The following is a 16,167-nucleotide window of genomic DNA, read 5'->3' as shown; positions in this document are numbered from 1 at the left end:
ATATATATATATATATATATATATGTATATATACTTTTTTTTTTCCACTAAGCTCATTTGCAATGCGTTCTGGAATTGCTTAATCCATAAAGGATATGAATTTCATTCCTTTTATTTTCTGTGCTACAATCTTGGTATGCAACCTGACACACAAGGTCATAAAATACATAATTCCCTCTCCTCTCTACTGTCTGTATGTCTTTTCAAACATCAATATCTCTAATGCTCTCTGGTCTGCTACAGGAGCATTGTGTTTCACGGTCAGTTGGGCTGAAAGTGGCCACCAGCATTAGCAGACAGCATTAGCTGTCAGGAGCCGTAGACAGAAGTGACCAGCAGCTGTCAGACTGAAGCGCAGACAGACAGACAGATGGCTGGAGTAAAGCCTGCAATGTGCCTGTTTTAATTCACTCACCCACAGACACACAAAGAACTGACCGATATAAAGAATGCATGACCACTCAAGGGATTTACTGCCCTTTGGGGCGACTGAAAATGCCATATTAATGTAACTTTTCCATCTTAATGCTCCTTTAATAATCAATGTTTTGTGGGTTTTCTCTGTAGTTCTGGTTCAGCACAACAATGGCTGTTATTTAGTTGACGCTCTGTTCACCAGGGATCAGATTGCTAGTTGATGAATCTGGTGCAGGTGCACTGAACTTTAAGCTAAGACCAGTGGGTCTTGGGGCCTAGGGTGGTGCTAGGAGGTTTCTAAGCCCATTTTCAAGTTTCTATAATATTCTGGTCCCTTTATACACTATCATTTAAAAGTTGGGGGTCGTTATGATTTTATTATGTTTTTGAAAGAACAGTTTATGCTCATCAAGGCTGCATTTATTTGATCAAATACAGTAAAATTGTAATATTGGGAAATATTGTTATTTCACAGTATTAGAATATATTTTAAAATATAATTTATTTCTGCAGAAAAGCTGAATATTCAGCAGTCATTACTCCAGTCTTCAGTGTCATATGATCCTACAGAAATCATTCTAATATGCTGATTTGCTGCTCAAGAAACATTTCTTCTTATTATTAATGTTGAAAACAGCTATTATGTTTTGTGAAAACCGTGATACATTTTTAGGACTCTATGATGAAAGTTAAAAAGAACAGCATTTATTTATTATTTTTTAAAAGGAATTAATACTTTTATTCACAAGGATGCATTAAATTGACTTTTACATTGTTACAAAAAAATACAATTTCCTATAAATAAACATTTATATGAAAATTTCGTATATTTTATATAACCCCTAACACTCTTTCAGTGTTTAATAGCGATGCTAAAATTATACAACATAAATAAATATTGGATAAAATTGGGTGCCATTTAAACTAGATTAGATTTTTTATTGATAGTTTTTAGTACCTAATTAAATGTTCATTTTGTATCCATCCAGCACGTGCTATTAATGCCTAAAATTGTTTCCTAGGTGGCCAGAACTCTTTTTTTTTTTCGAGCTGGAGAAAGGGGTTCCCAGTAATAAAAGGGCCAAACAAAGCCATATCAAACACTAAGGCAGGCTCTATGTGCTCAGCTCTATCACATTCCCATGTGCAGAGTAAACATGCTTAGCAAGCAAAGAGTGTTAAGCGTGAGCAGATGCTAAACTCAGCTAACAGGTATAGGAGAGAGATCTCAAATTACAGCATTTAAGGTCTCTTTCTGGTTCCAAAATGTATCAGACCACAATTCATGTGTTGTATATGTTGCATAGGATACACTAGCATAAACTTTGTCAACACAGTGTTTTTTAGAAAAGTAAGATATTTAAAGTTGAAATATATGAAAAATAGAAGCAATTTTCTCTTAGAAACTGCTTGTAAATTTCACAATAAATTACAAAGAAATGGCAAGTAACATTGAATTAAATATAAAATTGTGACATAGAAAGACTGGATATTTTCTCGTAAAACACTCCAATAATCTTTGTTTTATTTAACTTTGAAATAATTTTTACAGTGTATACAACTGAATAACAGCGCAACCAGCTTAATAGCTTAAATATCAAATAGTTATTTTACTCAGAAAGTTGGTAAAGATATGAATTAATGTGTATCATGTAGTGTATCAGAAGTTTTGCACCCACACGAAAATTACCTTTAGTTCCAAAAGAGGTAATAATAAAAATATCATATCCGCCAATCACATATATTCTTGTTCAAATTAGATTTGTCACAGGATACCCAAAACATAGGTAATTGGCTTCATCATTGTTTCTTGTGTGAGAAAAACAGGTCATGTTCAATTTCATATGGGACTGAAATCACAAAGTACGCCTGCAAGACACACATTTCTATCGGCATAGGGCTTTAGTCTCCAAGTCCTTGCAGGAAAAGTCTTGTTGTCAAGTAATCCATTATATCTGATTGAGATGTCTGTTACAGAAAATTGCACAGGATGTTTTCTTCATCCGTGTGCCAGGGAACACTAGCCAAGCATTGACATACATTTCTGAACATAATACTGGGATCTTTCTGTTTTTCATTGATCGATGTTGGCAGACATACATGAACTTTTCTGTCCATTGTAATGAAAGCCAGTGGTCTTTGTGCTAAGTAAACCGTCCATTGTTTACTCATTCCAAATGGGTGCTTTAAAACCTTTATTTGCTCTCTAAGATTGATCAGGAGTGATTAATAAAGTGTGTGAGTCATTGGCTGAGGTTTCACTGCAGTGAATGACTGGATCTGCATGTTAATGTTAGAAAAACTTTCACAGTCACACTGCAGTTTCTGCAGAAAACAGTCAGGAGCTTTTACTTGTTAGCAGAAGCATGATGTTCTGATTATAGAACTTCATTGATCTGTGGATGTACAGGAAGTTATCATTTAGAAGATGCTTTATTTGAAGCTATTTGCAGCACACCTCACTCATAATTGGTTTTCTTCATTGGTTGTTTAACAAAAGTCAATCCAAGACGAAAAAAGGAGCCTCTGTGTTTCTGAAAAAGTAAGCCAAGCTCAAATTGTTGATGGAGATGAGGATAGACTTGTGGGTTTTCAGAAGTGTGGTCTTACAATTGTCTGGAAGTGTTTTGGAAGAAGTACATGGTAATCTTGGACCTTGTAGATGACCTTCGCAGATTTTGAGAAAAGCATAGCAAGAAACAAAAAAGACCTCTAGAAGAATTTCAGAATATTTTTGCATTGCGTTTTTGCATGCATATCGCTCACATTGTAATAAAATGGCACTAAAATACTTACAGTCTTTACAATGGGATGCACAGAATGAATGTCAAAGATCACGTCATTTTCACCAAATCAACTTTCCAAACTGTTTTATGGAGTTTTTGTCCACTGAAGGTTATTTCCAGAAAGGTGTTTCGTCAGCTGAACAACCCGTATGTTGTTAAACAACAGTACAATCCATTGAACAGCTTCGTTTTCATTCCTGTAAAAAATTACAGTAAATAAGGCACTATCCTGACTAAGGGTTGTTTGGTTACCATATATAGCCTACTTACATATACCACAGTTGAAGATTTATGTTGAATTTTCATTAGGTTGTAGATCCATGTGTTCCGGTCGGATCCACATTCCTGTGAGAGATTGTCTAACCATCTTCTCACCAAAAACATGGGATTTTGTTCCCTCTGGAGATTTTCTTGTATGCATGTTCCTAATGGACATTGTTCTCATATTCCCACAGACAAACACACGTACACATATGATTCCAGAATTACAGTGGTACACTAAGAAATACACAAATAAACAGCTGCAGACTGTTGTAGTAGAGGCAGTATAAGAGAGAGGAAACTAAACACTCACATATTTTGATAGTTTGTTTACTGAACATGCATGACTTTTAGTATAAATTAAGCTAAAAAAGCAAAATGCATGATGACATTGTTGTCAGATTTTATTGCTGTATTGGTCAATATATTGGCTGATAAAGATAAATTATATATATATATATACAGTATATCATGCATCCCTGTTGAAATGTTGTCTTGACCTGACCAAAATGGCCTTTAATTTCATATCTGTATACATATTTATATATTCCTTATTAATTCATATCAGTTTTTGCTTATTTTAATTTTATACACTACCAAAAAAAATAAATAAAAAACTTCAGATCTGATAAAAAATGTATATTAATAATGCATTTCTTTTCAGCAGGCTGCAGGGAATTTTTAATTAATGAACCTCATCAATAAACTATGCCAGACAGAGAGGCTATGTGAGACGACAAATCTGTTACCATCATCAGAAGACTAATCATCCGCCCACATAAGTACACACACAGCGACGACCAACTCCTCACCACCACTATTAGCTTGTTAGCCCATTAGCCTCATCAGTTATTTGACATGATAATCGAGGAAAAGAGCAGGGCTTTCCTAAATTGTACAAAAGGAAATTGTGCAAACACCAAAATTTATTGCAGCTCCGACAGCAGAGACATTAGATTTCATTCACCTCTTATGTGTATGCTAACACATTATTAAACGTGATTATACATACGATGTTGCATTATGTACCCTTTTCATCATGACTCTTTTATACAAAGCAAACAGGAAATAATTAGGGGTTCAAGCCATAGTGCTGAAACCCTATTGTTAGAATGGCCAAGGATCATCTCCACCTAAAGCTGATCGGGCAGACCAAACAGTATGTCATAGAGACTTGAATCTTGTAGGAATGGTAGTACTCACACCTTCTACAACGTCACCATGGCTCGCCCCAATCGGCCTGACGGGGTGATCTAAAGTACGAAATCGTTCATAACTCCTAAACCGTTGCTCGCAGGGTCAAGTGTCTTATATCATTGGAATCACGACGGGCCTAAATGCATGCCTCTGATCGTCAATGGCGACATTTTTGGTTGTTTTGGATTTTTTGAAAAAACTACTTTTGCGAACAAGTCCTATAGGTTTTTTGCCCGATCGAAATCAAGCCAGTACAGAAAGATTCTCTGGAGAGTGAATATCAATAATTATCAAAAAAAAGTTGAACTTTCGACTCACCATCGCAAAGGGACACCAAAACGTTCGAAAGGGGCAGGGCCTTTTTTTTACTAAAATGGCTATAATTTTTGAACGGAATGTGATATCTTCGCCAAACTCAAATCACTTATCTAGGAGCTCAATCTGAGGTCACATGAAAAAAATTGCGGAGCTTGGCCACTTGGTGGCACTATAACGGGGAAAAAACATTAAAATGGCTATAACTACGCAACCATTTGCCCGATCAACATGAAAATTGATATGCAGTGTCTTTTTGTCCAAAGTGCCACAAGTGTTTATGAGGACATTTGCATATGTCTGAGAAATTTGAAAGAAATCAGCCACTGGGGGGTGAAATCGCATTTTTCAAGGGCGTAAACGATAGTATATTGTGTGGTTTTTCACACATACACATAGGCATGGGCCGGTATGAGATTTTGACGGTATGATAATCTTAAGCAATAAAAAGAAGAAAAATAAAGACTGACATCTTTATTTAACCTAAATCTGTAATTACAGTTATTTCATTTTAATTATATAATTCATATACATATAATTTATTTGATATCATTTCATATAATTTAGTTATATAATTTCATATACATCATTTGATTTAATAATAACCCAATTTGAAGCATAAACCCCCAAATCAATATTGAGGATTTTCTTCCAATAGTTCGTGCATCATGAACAGTGAGTGGTCTGCCTGCTACAGTATTTTTCTCTGTACATCCGTCTTCAACGTCTCTGGCCTGTGTTAACGGGCGTTTACTGACTTCATATTTTCACATAAATTACATTTTGGAAAACGATTGCATTGCAACGCAGTTTGTGCAAGTACAGAACAGAGACGAGTTGCTTGCAATAAGACAAAAAACGGCCGGTCGCATGAGTTCCAGGGGAAGCCATCCTACACACACGTGACTGACCGCTCGCTCGCGCCAACAGGAGGATGAGGGGTCATGTTACTCTCTACACTGCACTCAACCTGAGGGATTCCTACACTTTCAGTCTTTGAGGAGACATGAAAAACAGCGCATACCTCAGGAACGGAAAATATTAGCGGTTTTGAAACCGTGAAATTTTTAAATCGCGGTATATCTTGAAATCGGTAATCGGCCCATGCCTACATACACATAATATTCATATCATATCATAGACCTCCTCATTCCGAACCACTTTGCGTCTAGAACCACTGCTGTCAATTAAATAGTTAAATATGTAAAAAGCCTAGTTTTGCGAATTAGTCCTAGGTTTTTTGAAAAAACAAAAATAGATTTGAGAGTCGAAAAATCTCGAAAAAACCACTGCAGTACAATTCTCTGGACTTTCTAGGTCAATAATTATCAAAACAATGTTGAACTTTACCCTTTGGGTAGCTATAACAGTCATTCAGAAAAGGGGCGTGTCTAAATATACCCAAAAGCCTATAAATCCTAAACAAAATCTCAAAACTTCACGAAATTAGGTGAGCACATGCGACAGGGGATTCTAAACAAGCATGCAAAGTTTTATAGAGATCGGACCATAGGTGGCGCTGTAACAGTCATAAAGCTTAAAAATCAACATATTTGTATGGTAAATTACCTGGATTTGCCAAAAATGCTTTTTTTAAATCACTGATTTAGGTGGTTACAGGCTTGCTAAATAATATGTAATGTCTTTTTCATGTGTACTTAAATGCCTTAAAGCGCTTGAACCTCGATAATAGCTGCCTTCAGCTATATATATATATTTTTTTTTTACATTTTCTGAGTGTGAGTGGTCTTTACACAAGCTAAACTTCTAAGTTGCTAGTGTGATGTGAATGGTTGCCAGAATGTTGTTTTGCAGTTGCTAGAGCATTTTGGATAGTTGCTAGGTGGTTATGTAATAAGCACTGTTAATGAGAACAACAAACAAATAATTTTTAATCATATTTGGCATCTCCAGCACATCCAGGCCATTACTTTTGCTTGAGAGCAGGATAAAAGTTGTTTCTGTAATATGTAATGGAGATTTTTTTTTTGTCTGATTATTGTGGTAAGAGTTTGTATTTGATGTTTTGAGTGTTCCCTGCATCCCTGTCGCAGCTGTTGGGTCTTCAGAGAGGAGTTTATAGATGGGAAACTTTAGTGACGCCCCACACAGACAGCAAACAGCACTAATATATCACAGAGCCATAGACTTGGCATAGTGACAGATTTCTACTCTTCTGTGTTCATGCTGCTCTGTATTCATAGCATCATTCAAACCAGGTGCATTAGAATAGTCAAACCTCAAAAACAAGCGTGTAGAAACCCTTTGGACCCACCAATATTTGTATGGTTGTGTTCTGAATGAAATGCTGACTGCATTGATTTTTTCCAAAACAGTATGCGAAACAGTACACATTGTACAATGACATGACTTTTCAAAATGTAGTATGCTTCATTGCCACATGACCTCATTACATTGCATATTTCATATGGTATGTATCGTGTTTATTTAGCAAACACGTTTTGGACAACCTGGGCTCATTGGAAAAACGTGCCTGTACCTACATTTTTGCGAAACTCCAAAAATGTACCTAAACATACATACAATTCACTGCAGTTTCCAGCTAAAATGAACACTAGTGGCAATAAAACATCAACAACTTCTCTTTGTTTTCACACAAATTATTATTTTGGGGCACATTATTGATTCATTCCTACTGACCTGAAACTCCATGATTTTTAAACTAATGTAGTTTGATGTTTGCATCACTTAACTAGCTCCATATGCATGGCTTTTCTGATGTAGTAAACTTGCTCTGTAGCTCACCTGATACAGCATTGCACTTGCAATGTGGAGTCCTGTGAAACATGAGTCACAAAAAAAGAACTCGAAGATCTGTAAAAGCAAGCTGAAAAGTCATGGTGGCTTGAGCAAATGCTTTTTGGTTAACACTATTGGTTAGGTTTAGGGTAGGGTTATTGTAGGTGCTACGCTATTTTCAAATGCGTTAGAGTGAAATGCGATACATACAACAACCAAGATAATAAAACGTTGATAGATTCAAGTTCATGTTTTTTGGGGGGATAAAATTGAACTTTTAGCATCACTCACAGGACATTTCACTTTGAATGAGTCATAAAATGTGCAATGTAAAATCATTTTGCAGAAATGTCACCACAGGCACGTTTTTTCATTTGAAATTGTGCACTCAAATGAAAGAGATGCATTGTGGAAGTAAATGGGGTCATTTTTGAATCAGATTAGATAATTCAAGAAAAAATGTTTTCTTTTTTGGAAATGGAAAGTCAATTGTCAATTGTACATTGCACTCTGGGATACAGTATTCCATGCAGTGTGTGCTCGAGTTAAAAGTTATGTACTTTGGCAAACGCAGTACATCACCCTGGTATTCCATGCATAGAGGAAATTTGCATACTGCACACAGTTTGCATATTGAATGCTGCAGATATAATAAGAGCAGTGTGAAAGTATACGATTCCAAACACAGCTTTAGTATGTGTTTATATGTCTATGTGTGTGTGTGATGGCAGTACATCAGAGCCATCAGCAGGGTCTCTCTCCGCTCCGCAGCCCTGCACTTGCTAAGCAGATGACGATAGTCGAGCAGGACTGCTAAAGCAGCACATCTGGAGTTCATCGTAACCCACACACACCGCCACCTCTGTGCTAATGACAACGTGGCAGTGCTGCTTTTCTCACTGTGAAATACGTTTACTGCAGGCAACAACACTATATGACATTCTAAATTTATAGTCCAGCTACTTTCGCACAAGATTGGTTTACACAAAATACTAAAAAAAAACTATAGAATGCATGCTAATTTATTGAAAACGTAGTGATGAGCAGCAGCATTTAACTAAATATTCCCTAAACGCTGTTGAGTGACTTGAATCATTGAATCATTCTTTGAAGTAGTTCATTTACATGAATCATTCAAGTGAACCTGCAGGCAACAACACTATATGACATTCTAAATTTATAGTCCAGCTACTTTCGCACAAGATTGGTTTACACAAAATACTAAAAAAAAACTATAGAATGCATGCTAATTTATTGAAAACAGCAGCAGCAGCAGCATTTAACTAAATATTCCCTAAACGCTGTTGAGTGACTTGAATCATTGAATCATTCTTTGAAGTATTTCATTTACATGAATCATTCAAGTGAACCAATTCACTAGAATGAATAAGACTTTCCAATGCAACATTTGAGAGAGAGTGCAATAGTTGCCATTGGTCAGACAAACCAGTGATACCACCCCAAATTCATGTCAATGGTTAAGAGATTTTGCTCAAATGCTCGAAAAGCAAAGGTTGTTTGTTGGGATCCATGAAGAAACTTTCCATTGTTCTAAGATCCATGCAACCTTTCCATTGTACAAAAGGTTTTTATAGTGGAAAAAAGGTTTCTGATCTTTAGATCATTACATTGTTCTTCACACTAAGAAAAAATGGTTCTTTTAAGAACTGTTCACTGAAAGGTTCTTTGGGGAACCCAAAATGGTTCTTCTTTGGCATTTTTACTTTTAAAAATAAAGGTTCTTTATGGGCTTCAGTGGTTCCTTTAACATCCATGGACATTTTTCTTTGCACAAAATGTTTTTTAGGTTTTTCAGATTTTTAAAAAGTTCTTCTCAAATGGTTCTTTTAAGAACTGTTGACTGAAAGATTCTTTGAAGAACCCAAAATGGTTCTTCTGTGGTGTCAGAAAACCCACTTTTGGAACCTGTCTTTTTAGAGTGAACCAACAGAGCAATGATTTGTGGGATATAAACCAATGAATTGCTTTGTTATATTTGTTGATTCTGTGTATTAAATTGGGAAAAGATAAACTATTGAAACCAATACCGATTCAGCTTCCCACTCTGAAGGGAAACAGAGTGTGTATGTCCCTGTTTGAACCAATTTTGGGTCTCCGTTGCTGTCAGCATTGAGAAACACCATCATCTGAGTTTATTTCTGAAGCTGTTTGAGGAAATTAGATGCAGGGGTGGTATTTCAGAATCCTGTCTGGAGCTCAACATGTTCTGGCTCTGCCACTGTGAATCATTAATGAGGCCGTTGTGAGACCGAGAGCAAAAGAAAATAAGCCCTGACCTCGAAATATGACACAAACAAGAGGATTACTTCCGTTACTCTTATTTATTTATTTATTTGCTCTGCATGAGAGCATAGCGGTTCTTCAGCAGATGTTCACCTCAAAATCAGATAAATCCTTTTAAAATGTATGAAACATTATTCAATTGCAATAATATTTTACAGTATTACCTTTTTTACTGTATTTTTATCAAATAAATGCAGCCTTGGTGAGCATAAGAGACTTCTTTCTTTTGTTAAGACTGTTTGGTGCAAAAAAAAAAAAAAAAGAATTTGGGTTAAATAGTTGTTTTTAGTTATATGGAACAAATTTCTACCAATTTTCAATACTAAGCTTAGCGCAATGCATTCTGGGATTGCCTATTCTGCAATATGTACCATATGCATACACCCAATGCTACGTGACATTTTTGTCAAAATTATATGTATATGTTTGAATTTTGTCAAAATTCTTAGCGCAATGCATTCTGGGATTGCCTATTCTGCAATATGTACCACATGCATACACCCAATGCTACGTGACATTTTTGTCAAAATTATATGTATATGTTTGAATTTTGTCAAAATTAAATGAATGTTTTGACTAATTGTCAGTAGCCAACCGAACTATAGTACTTTTTAACACATTTGTTTACTGTAAACAAGATTCTGCAGATTTTCACTCAAAATCAGAGTACAATATGCTGAGAAAGTTTGCATATTTTGACTTGGATTTTTTTAAGGCATCAGTCTTGCTGTGTAATATTTGGAATAGTCAAGTGTGCATGTTCGATGCTTAAAATGCTGTCTCTTAAAAATAAAGGTGCTTCACGATGCCATAGAAGAACCTTTTTGTCTAAATGGTTCCATAAAGAACCTTTAACATCTGAAGAACTTTTCCGTTTCACAAAAGGTTCTTTGTGGCGAAAGAAGTTTCTTCAGATTATAAAAAGGTAAGAAAGAGATGGTTCTTTAAAGAACCTTTGACTGAATGGTTCTTTGTGGAACCAATAATGGTTCTTCTATGGCATCGCTTGAAGAACCGTTTGAAGCACCTTTATTTTTAAGAGGTAGATAGGAACCTCTGGTATACTCTGAAAGAATGAGGTCGCACTGAGAAAAAAAAAGACCAATTGTGATGAATGTCTCCTCAGTTTAAAGTTCAGTGCCACTCTTTGAGTTGAATGGGAGGATGAATGAAAGAAGAAGAAAAATGATTTTACTCAAAGGAAATGGTATCCCGCACACACAAACAGCAAACATCACACATATGTGCTGATGCAGCGAGTTACAAATCTCCACTGACAGGCGTAACATGATATTGATATCTCGATGGGCACAAACGTGAAGATTCTAGTCTGGCAGCGCTTTCAGCTTCTCCTTCCCTGAAAGATTTCATCTAAAATCATAAACACTCACATAAAACAGCCTTTATGATTTCATGCCTGGATGTCAGACAGTCACTTAAATGAGCGTCAGGTGTTTGGCCGACTGCCCCGTTTTGCAGAAATGTGATTCCCAGTCTTGTCTCTCTTGTGGCGGACAGATACACGCTTATAATTCCACCTCCCAGCAACTGTTTAGAAGTTACATTTTGAATGCTTTGTTCCTGGACGGCATCCCTGGCTCTGTGTGCGGCAGCGATCTTAATCTCTTGAGCAGAATGTTGTTGTGGGAAGGTCTGGTGATCTCGTAGACTCATGAAAAGCAGAATCTTATTCCAACTGCTAACACTAAGTGGGTTTGCTTTTGGGAAGGTGAGAGAGAAAATGGAAAGGAAGAGCGAGAGGGAACGAGTTGTAGAGGAGATCAGTTAAAAGCACACTAGAAGTCACTTCCTCTCTGGTGACCACAGATTTGCTGAGCTTTTGATTATTTCCAATGCTACCTGAACTCATAAAACAAAGATATTTGGTCATTGTGAAAGTTATTGTCAGTAGGCCATAACATAAAACTAGCAGGGTTAGAGGTCAGACTGTGACAGATGACTGGCTAGGCTAAAACAAGTAAAATAGGGCGGTGAGTCTATAGATAGCTCTATCTAGTATTCCATGTCAATTAGTTTTTTATTATATATATATTTTTTTTAATAATTATATTTAAAAAGATACATTGTATTATTTATCCTTTTTATTTTACTATTCAGTAAGGATGTATTAAATTTATCAAAAATGACAATAAAGACGTTTATAATTTTACAAAAGATTTCCATTTCAAATAAATGCTGTTCTTTTAAACTTTCTATTCATAAAACAAAATCCTGAAAACAAGCTTTGCTATCATAGGAATACATACTATATACATAGGAATAAATATATATATAGTATAATATTATATATAATGTTAAAATGTATTAAAATAGAAAACATTTATTTTAAATTGTAACATTTCACAAGAGTACTGTTTTACAATATTTGTTATCAAATAAATGCAGCTGTGTTGAGCATAATATAATATCTATATTTTCCAATAATATTTACTATATGTATAATGTTATAATATAAGGAAATAAATTAAATATTAAATTAGGTAAATATAATAAATCTCAATTATTTATTATTAGTATATTTTCTTGTAATAATCATACCTGCTTTAATTATAATATTTGCATTATAATGCTGAATTTAAATAGTATATAATATTATATAAAATATTAAAAATAAATACAAAATATTTTAAATATTATTTAAATATTACATAATACAACACCAAAAATTAAAACATATATTAATTTATTAATTTAAATAACTTTAGTATTGATATTGAATGCTACAGTAGTCTAATTTTGTATTGTTTTTGAGGGATGTATCATAATAATTATACTTCTACATACATTTTATGTTTACTTTGTTTTACACAAGTAACTATAAAGTAAACAATATTTACATGCATTTTTTTTTTTTTTTTGTCCACAATAAATGAGCACTGCCTTTCTCACCTTAGAAGCCAAACTAATGTTTTGAATATATTTGCTTATCTTGACAAATGCAAATGGGGCATGGATAAAGTGAGCAGTATTATGACATAACAGGGCAACGGTAGTGTCCTTCCTTTGTATTAATATTAGAACACCTGTCTGAGAGGTTAGTCATGTGACTCTTACCATGCTTTAAGTTCAGTATCATATGCTAAAATGAACCCGTCTCCTCCTCTATTTCGGGTACAGGAAAGTCTTTGGGTTTGGTCATGGACGAGCAGGCTGGAAGCGCAGGCAACAGCCCTCAGCACGGCCGCGGATCGGCCAGGCAGGACGTTCTCTGCTGCGGTTGGCTCCGTAAGCAAGGAGGCTTTGTGAAGACCTGGCACACGCGTTGGTTCGTCCTGCGAGGAGACCAGCTGTACTACTACAAAGATGAGGACGAGACCAAAGCTTTGGTGAGTCGCTGGTGATTTTGGATTTCATCATTTACTCCAAACTGACAGTGTGCATCTTTACATGCAAACATATGCAGATGTGCACATTACACTGTTTAAAGTCTACACATCAGTTGCCAGTTCATTCACACGCAACTATCACGACATTCTCCGAGTTCAAATCTCATGCCAAGATGCAAACAAGAGAGGTGAAGAGAGAGTGACCTGATTTGTACCTCACTGAATGATGACTTGTCACGGTTCTTCATCTAACAATGGAGATTTTTATCCTCGAGGTCATGCAGCTGGGCTCGAGTAGGTGGACAAATGTGTTTACTATGGAATCAGGCGGGAATTTGAGAAGGTTCTGTAAATCTCCCTTAAAACCATCCCATCTTGTGCGTCTACTGAGAGGAATATGGGCTCTTTGCCCACAGGAATATTTAAGATTTATACCTTCACGTCTATATTTTAATGTTCGTCTCCTCTATATCTTTGAAGTTCCATCTTCAGCTTTAATTTTCATGTTTAATGCACTGTTAGAGCTTGTCGCAGGTTTTGTCAGCAGCCCGATATTGGATTTCAAGGGTAGGCAGCTTCTTCATTCGGGGTTTTTGTTGACAAAGCTATCAAAGGACACTGAATACGACTTTTAAAGGAAACGAGAGGCTTTGAAGTTCTTCAGACGACTATATTTGAGGTTGTTAAAATACTTTAAGGATGGATGCTGTGAAGCTCTTCTAGAATCCCCCGGCAAATATTTACACAAATATGAGACCGTCTTCTATCAAAATACTAACATGTGCTCTACTTTGAGTAGTTCTGTTAGAATAACCCTCGCAATGACATTTTTTGCCCATGTTTTCATATAAAAAGTGCAATATCTCAGTAAGTATTCTAAGTAAATATTATAACAAATAATATAACAGATGTATTTATAATATTTGTATACAATATTTTTTATAATATTATAATTCAATATTTACTTTTAAGTTCTTAATATTATTTACTATGTATAAGGTTAAAATATGAAGTGTGTGTAAAACATTTTATATTCTAAACATATTTAATGTATATAACTTTCTAATATTATAAATTAAGTATAATAAATAAACATCAATGATTTATTGTTGTATTTTCTTTGTTATAATAATCATATTTGCTTATTTGGTTATAATCACATTTGCTTATTTGATTATAATATTTGCATCATAATATTTACTTTGATACATTTTAGTATTAATAATGCTTTAGTATAAATATTTTGAGAAATTATTTTGTCATAATATTTACTATTATTTCTAATAGTTATACTCATTAATATTCTAATATTGTTCTAATATTCTATTATTATTTATACTCTATATTTACTTTTATTTTCTTATTGTCTTCATTTATACATATGAAAAATATTTTTATTTTTTATTTATAAATGAAATAAATGTATTATAATAATCATATCTCCTGTATTATTATAATATTTTTGATTATATTATTTATTTTTATAATATTATATAGTAAAGATTACTATAAATAAATGCATCTGTAATATTTTTGTAGAACAATCTGTGTGAAGCGTTTGGTTTATTTATGTTAGTGGAAGCTGAGGTTTGCGTGAATTGACTTGTTTGTCTGTAACCTACTGTACAATGTTTTATTGTACATAAGCCGCCATTCAAAGAATCTAAAGCAGTTTGAGGGTCAAGTGTACAAACATTTCGGTCAAACTAGTTGAATTATTGATCGATTCTTATTCATGCGTTTTCTGTGGGTTAATCCCTCACTGTGTCTGGACTGGTGCTTTTCGAGAGTGTATTGTGTGTGAACATTTACATCTCTTTGCACACGTGTGTATGAGTGCGACAGCAATAGAAGGTGAACTCAGACATGCTTTGCCATGACAAAGCAAGTGCACAAATGCGAAACACAACCTAAATCAACCCCATGTGCCTAAAGATGGACTAGACCAATTCATAAGACCTGTGATGACCTGCTAACATCAAAACAGAGGATATACTCATGCTTTTTGATCTGCTTTTTGTTCCGGAGGCACTGCTGAGTATTTGAAGAGCGAATAGAAAGGCAGACATGAGTCAGTGGCTGTTATGACAGGCTGTTGTTAACACAATAACCAGACCTTCAACCATGAAAGAGCGGCTTTTGCTTTTTGCATATTGTTTAATCACTGGCATAAACTATTCCATATGCGCAGAACTAGTCAAATTAGTTCCATGTATGTGTGCTGGGCTCAGAGGTCTCCATGGCAACGGTTTGCAGTGCTACAGGGAAAACGTCTCGGTTACTCGTGTAACCCTCGTTCCCTGAAGGAGGGAACGGAGACGTTACGTCAGTCGTGACTGACGAATTGGGATCTCGCCCGAGAGCCCAATCACCTTCGAGTGTTAACTAAACAAGCCAATGACAGTTGGCGTGCGTGTTTCGCCACGCGCACCCTGCCCCGCAGCGGGTATAAAAGGAGAGCGCGTGCAAACGCACATCAGTTTTTCGCTGAGGAGCCGAGACTACGTGCCCCGGCCGTACAGCAACTGTGGGGGAAACGCATATTTGCGTAGGCCCCGAGGCCAGCTGCATGCCTAAAACAACTGGCAATGGGACGTGTCCGGGGAGGCAAATTGCCCCTCTGAGAAACCTGACGACCAAGTCGTGCTTCCCCAAAGACCTACCGTCTACTGCCTTGTGATGTGCGGCAATGACGGCAACATATACGTTAAGGGTGGAGGGAGACAGCCTTCGCTCCAACCCATCCTGCAGGAAAGAAAGCACGACTCCGATCGCGCATC

At 35.7% G+C, this 16,167-nt stretch overlaps 1 protein-coding gene across 2 annotated transcripts in view; it reads left to right on the top strand.

The window, feature by feature from the left end:
- The window catches only part of LOC107701953 (rho GTPase-activating protein 24-like), a 126,033-nt gene that overhangs the window by 6,602 nt on the left and 103,264 nt on the right, over positions 1-16,167 (top strand). The window contains exon 2 of one of the 2 annotated variants that reach the window (XM_016504118.1): positions 13,179-13,387. In XM_016504118.1, the coding sequence (XP_016359604.1) occupies positions 13,199-13,387 (189 nt within the window). In that variant the 5' untranslated portion in view covers positions 13,179-13,198. Of the gene's footprint in view, positions 1-13,121; positions 13,388-16,167 lie in introns of those variants that run through there. The other variant, XM_016504119.1, reaches the window with a different exon arrangement.

This window comes from Sinocyclocheilus anshuiensis, unplaced genomic scaffold (assembly GCF_001515605.1).
Source record: "Sinocyclocheilus anshuiensis isolate Anshui unplaced genomic scaffold, SAMN03320099.WGS_v1.1 scaffold1184, whole genome shotgun sequence".
Taxonomy (NCBI): Eukaryota; Metazoa; Chordata; class Actinopteri; order Cypriniformes; family Cyprinidae; genus Sinocyclocheilus; species Sinocyclocheilus anshuiensis.
This window is presented reverse-complemented; position numbering and strand designations above follow the sequence as displayed.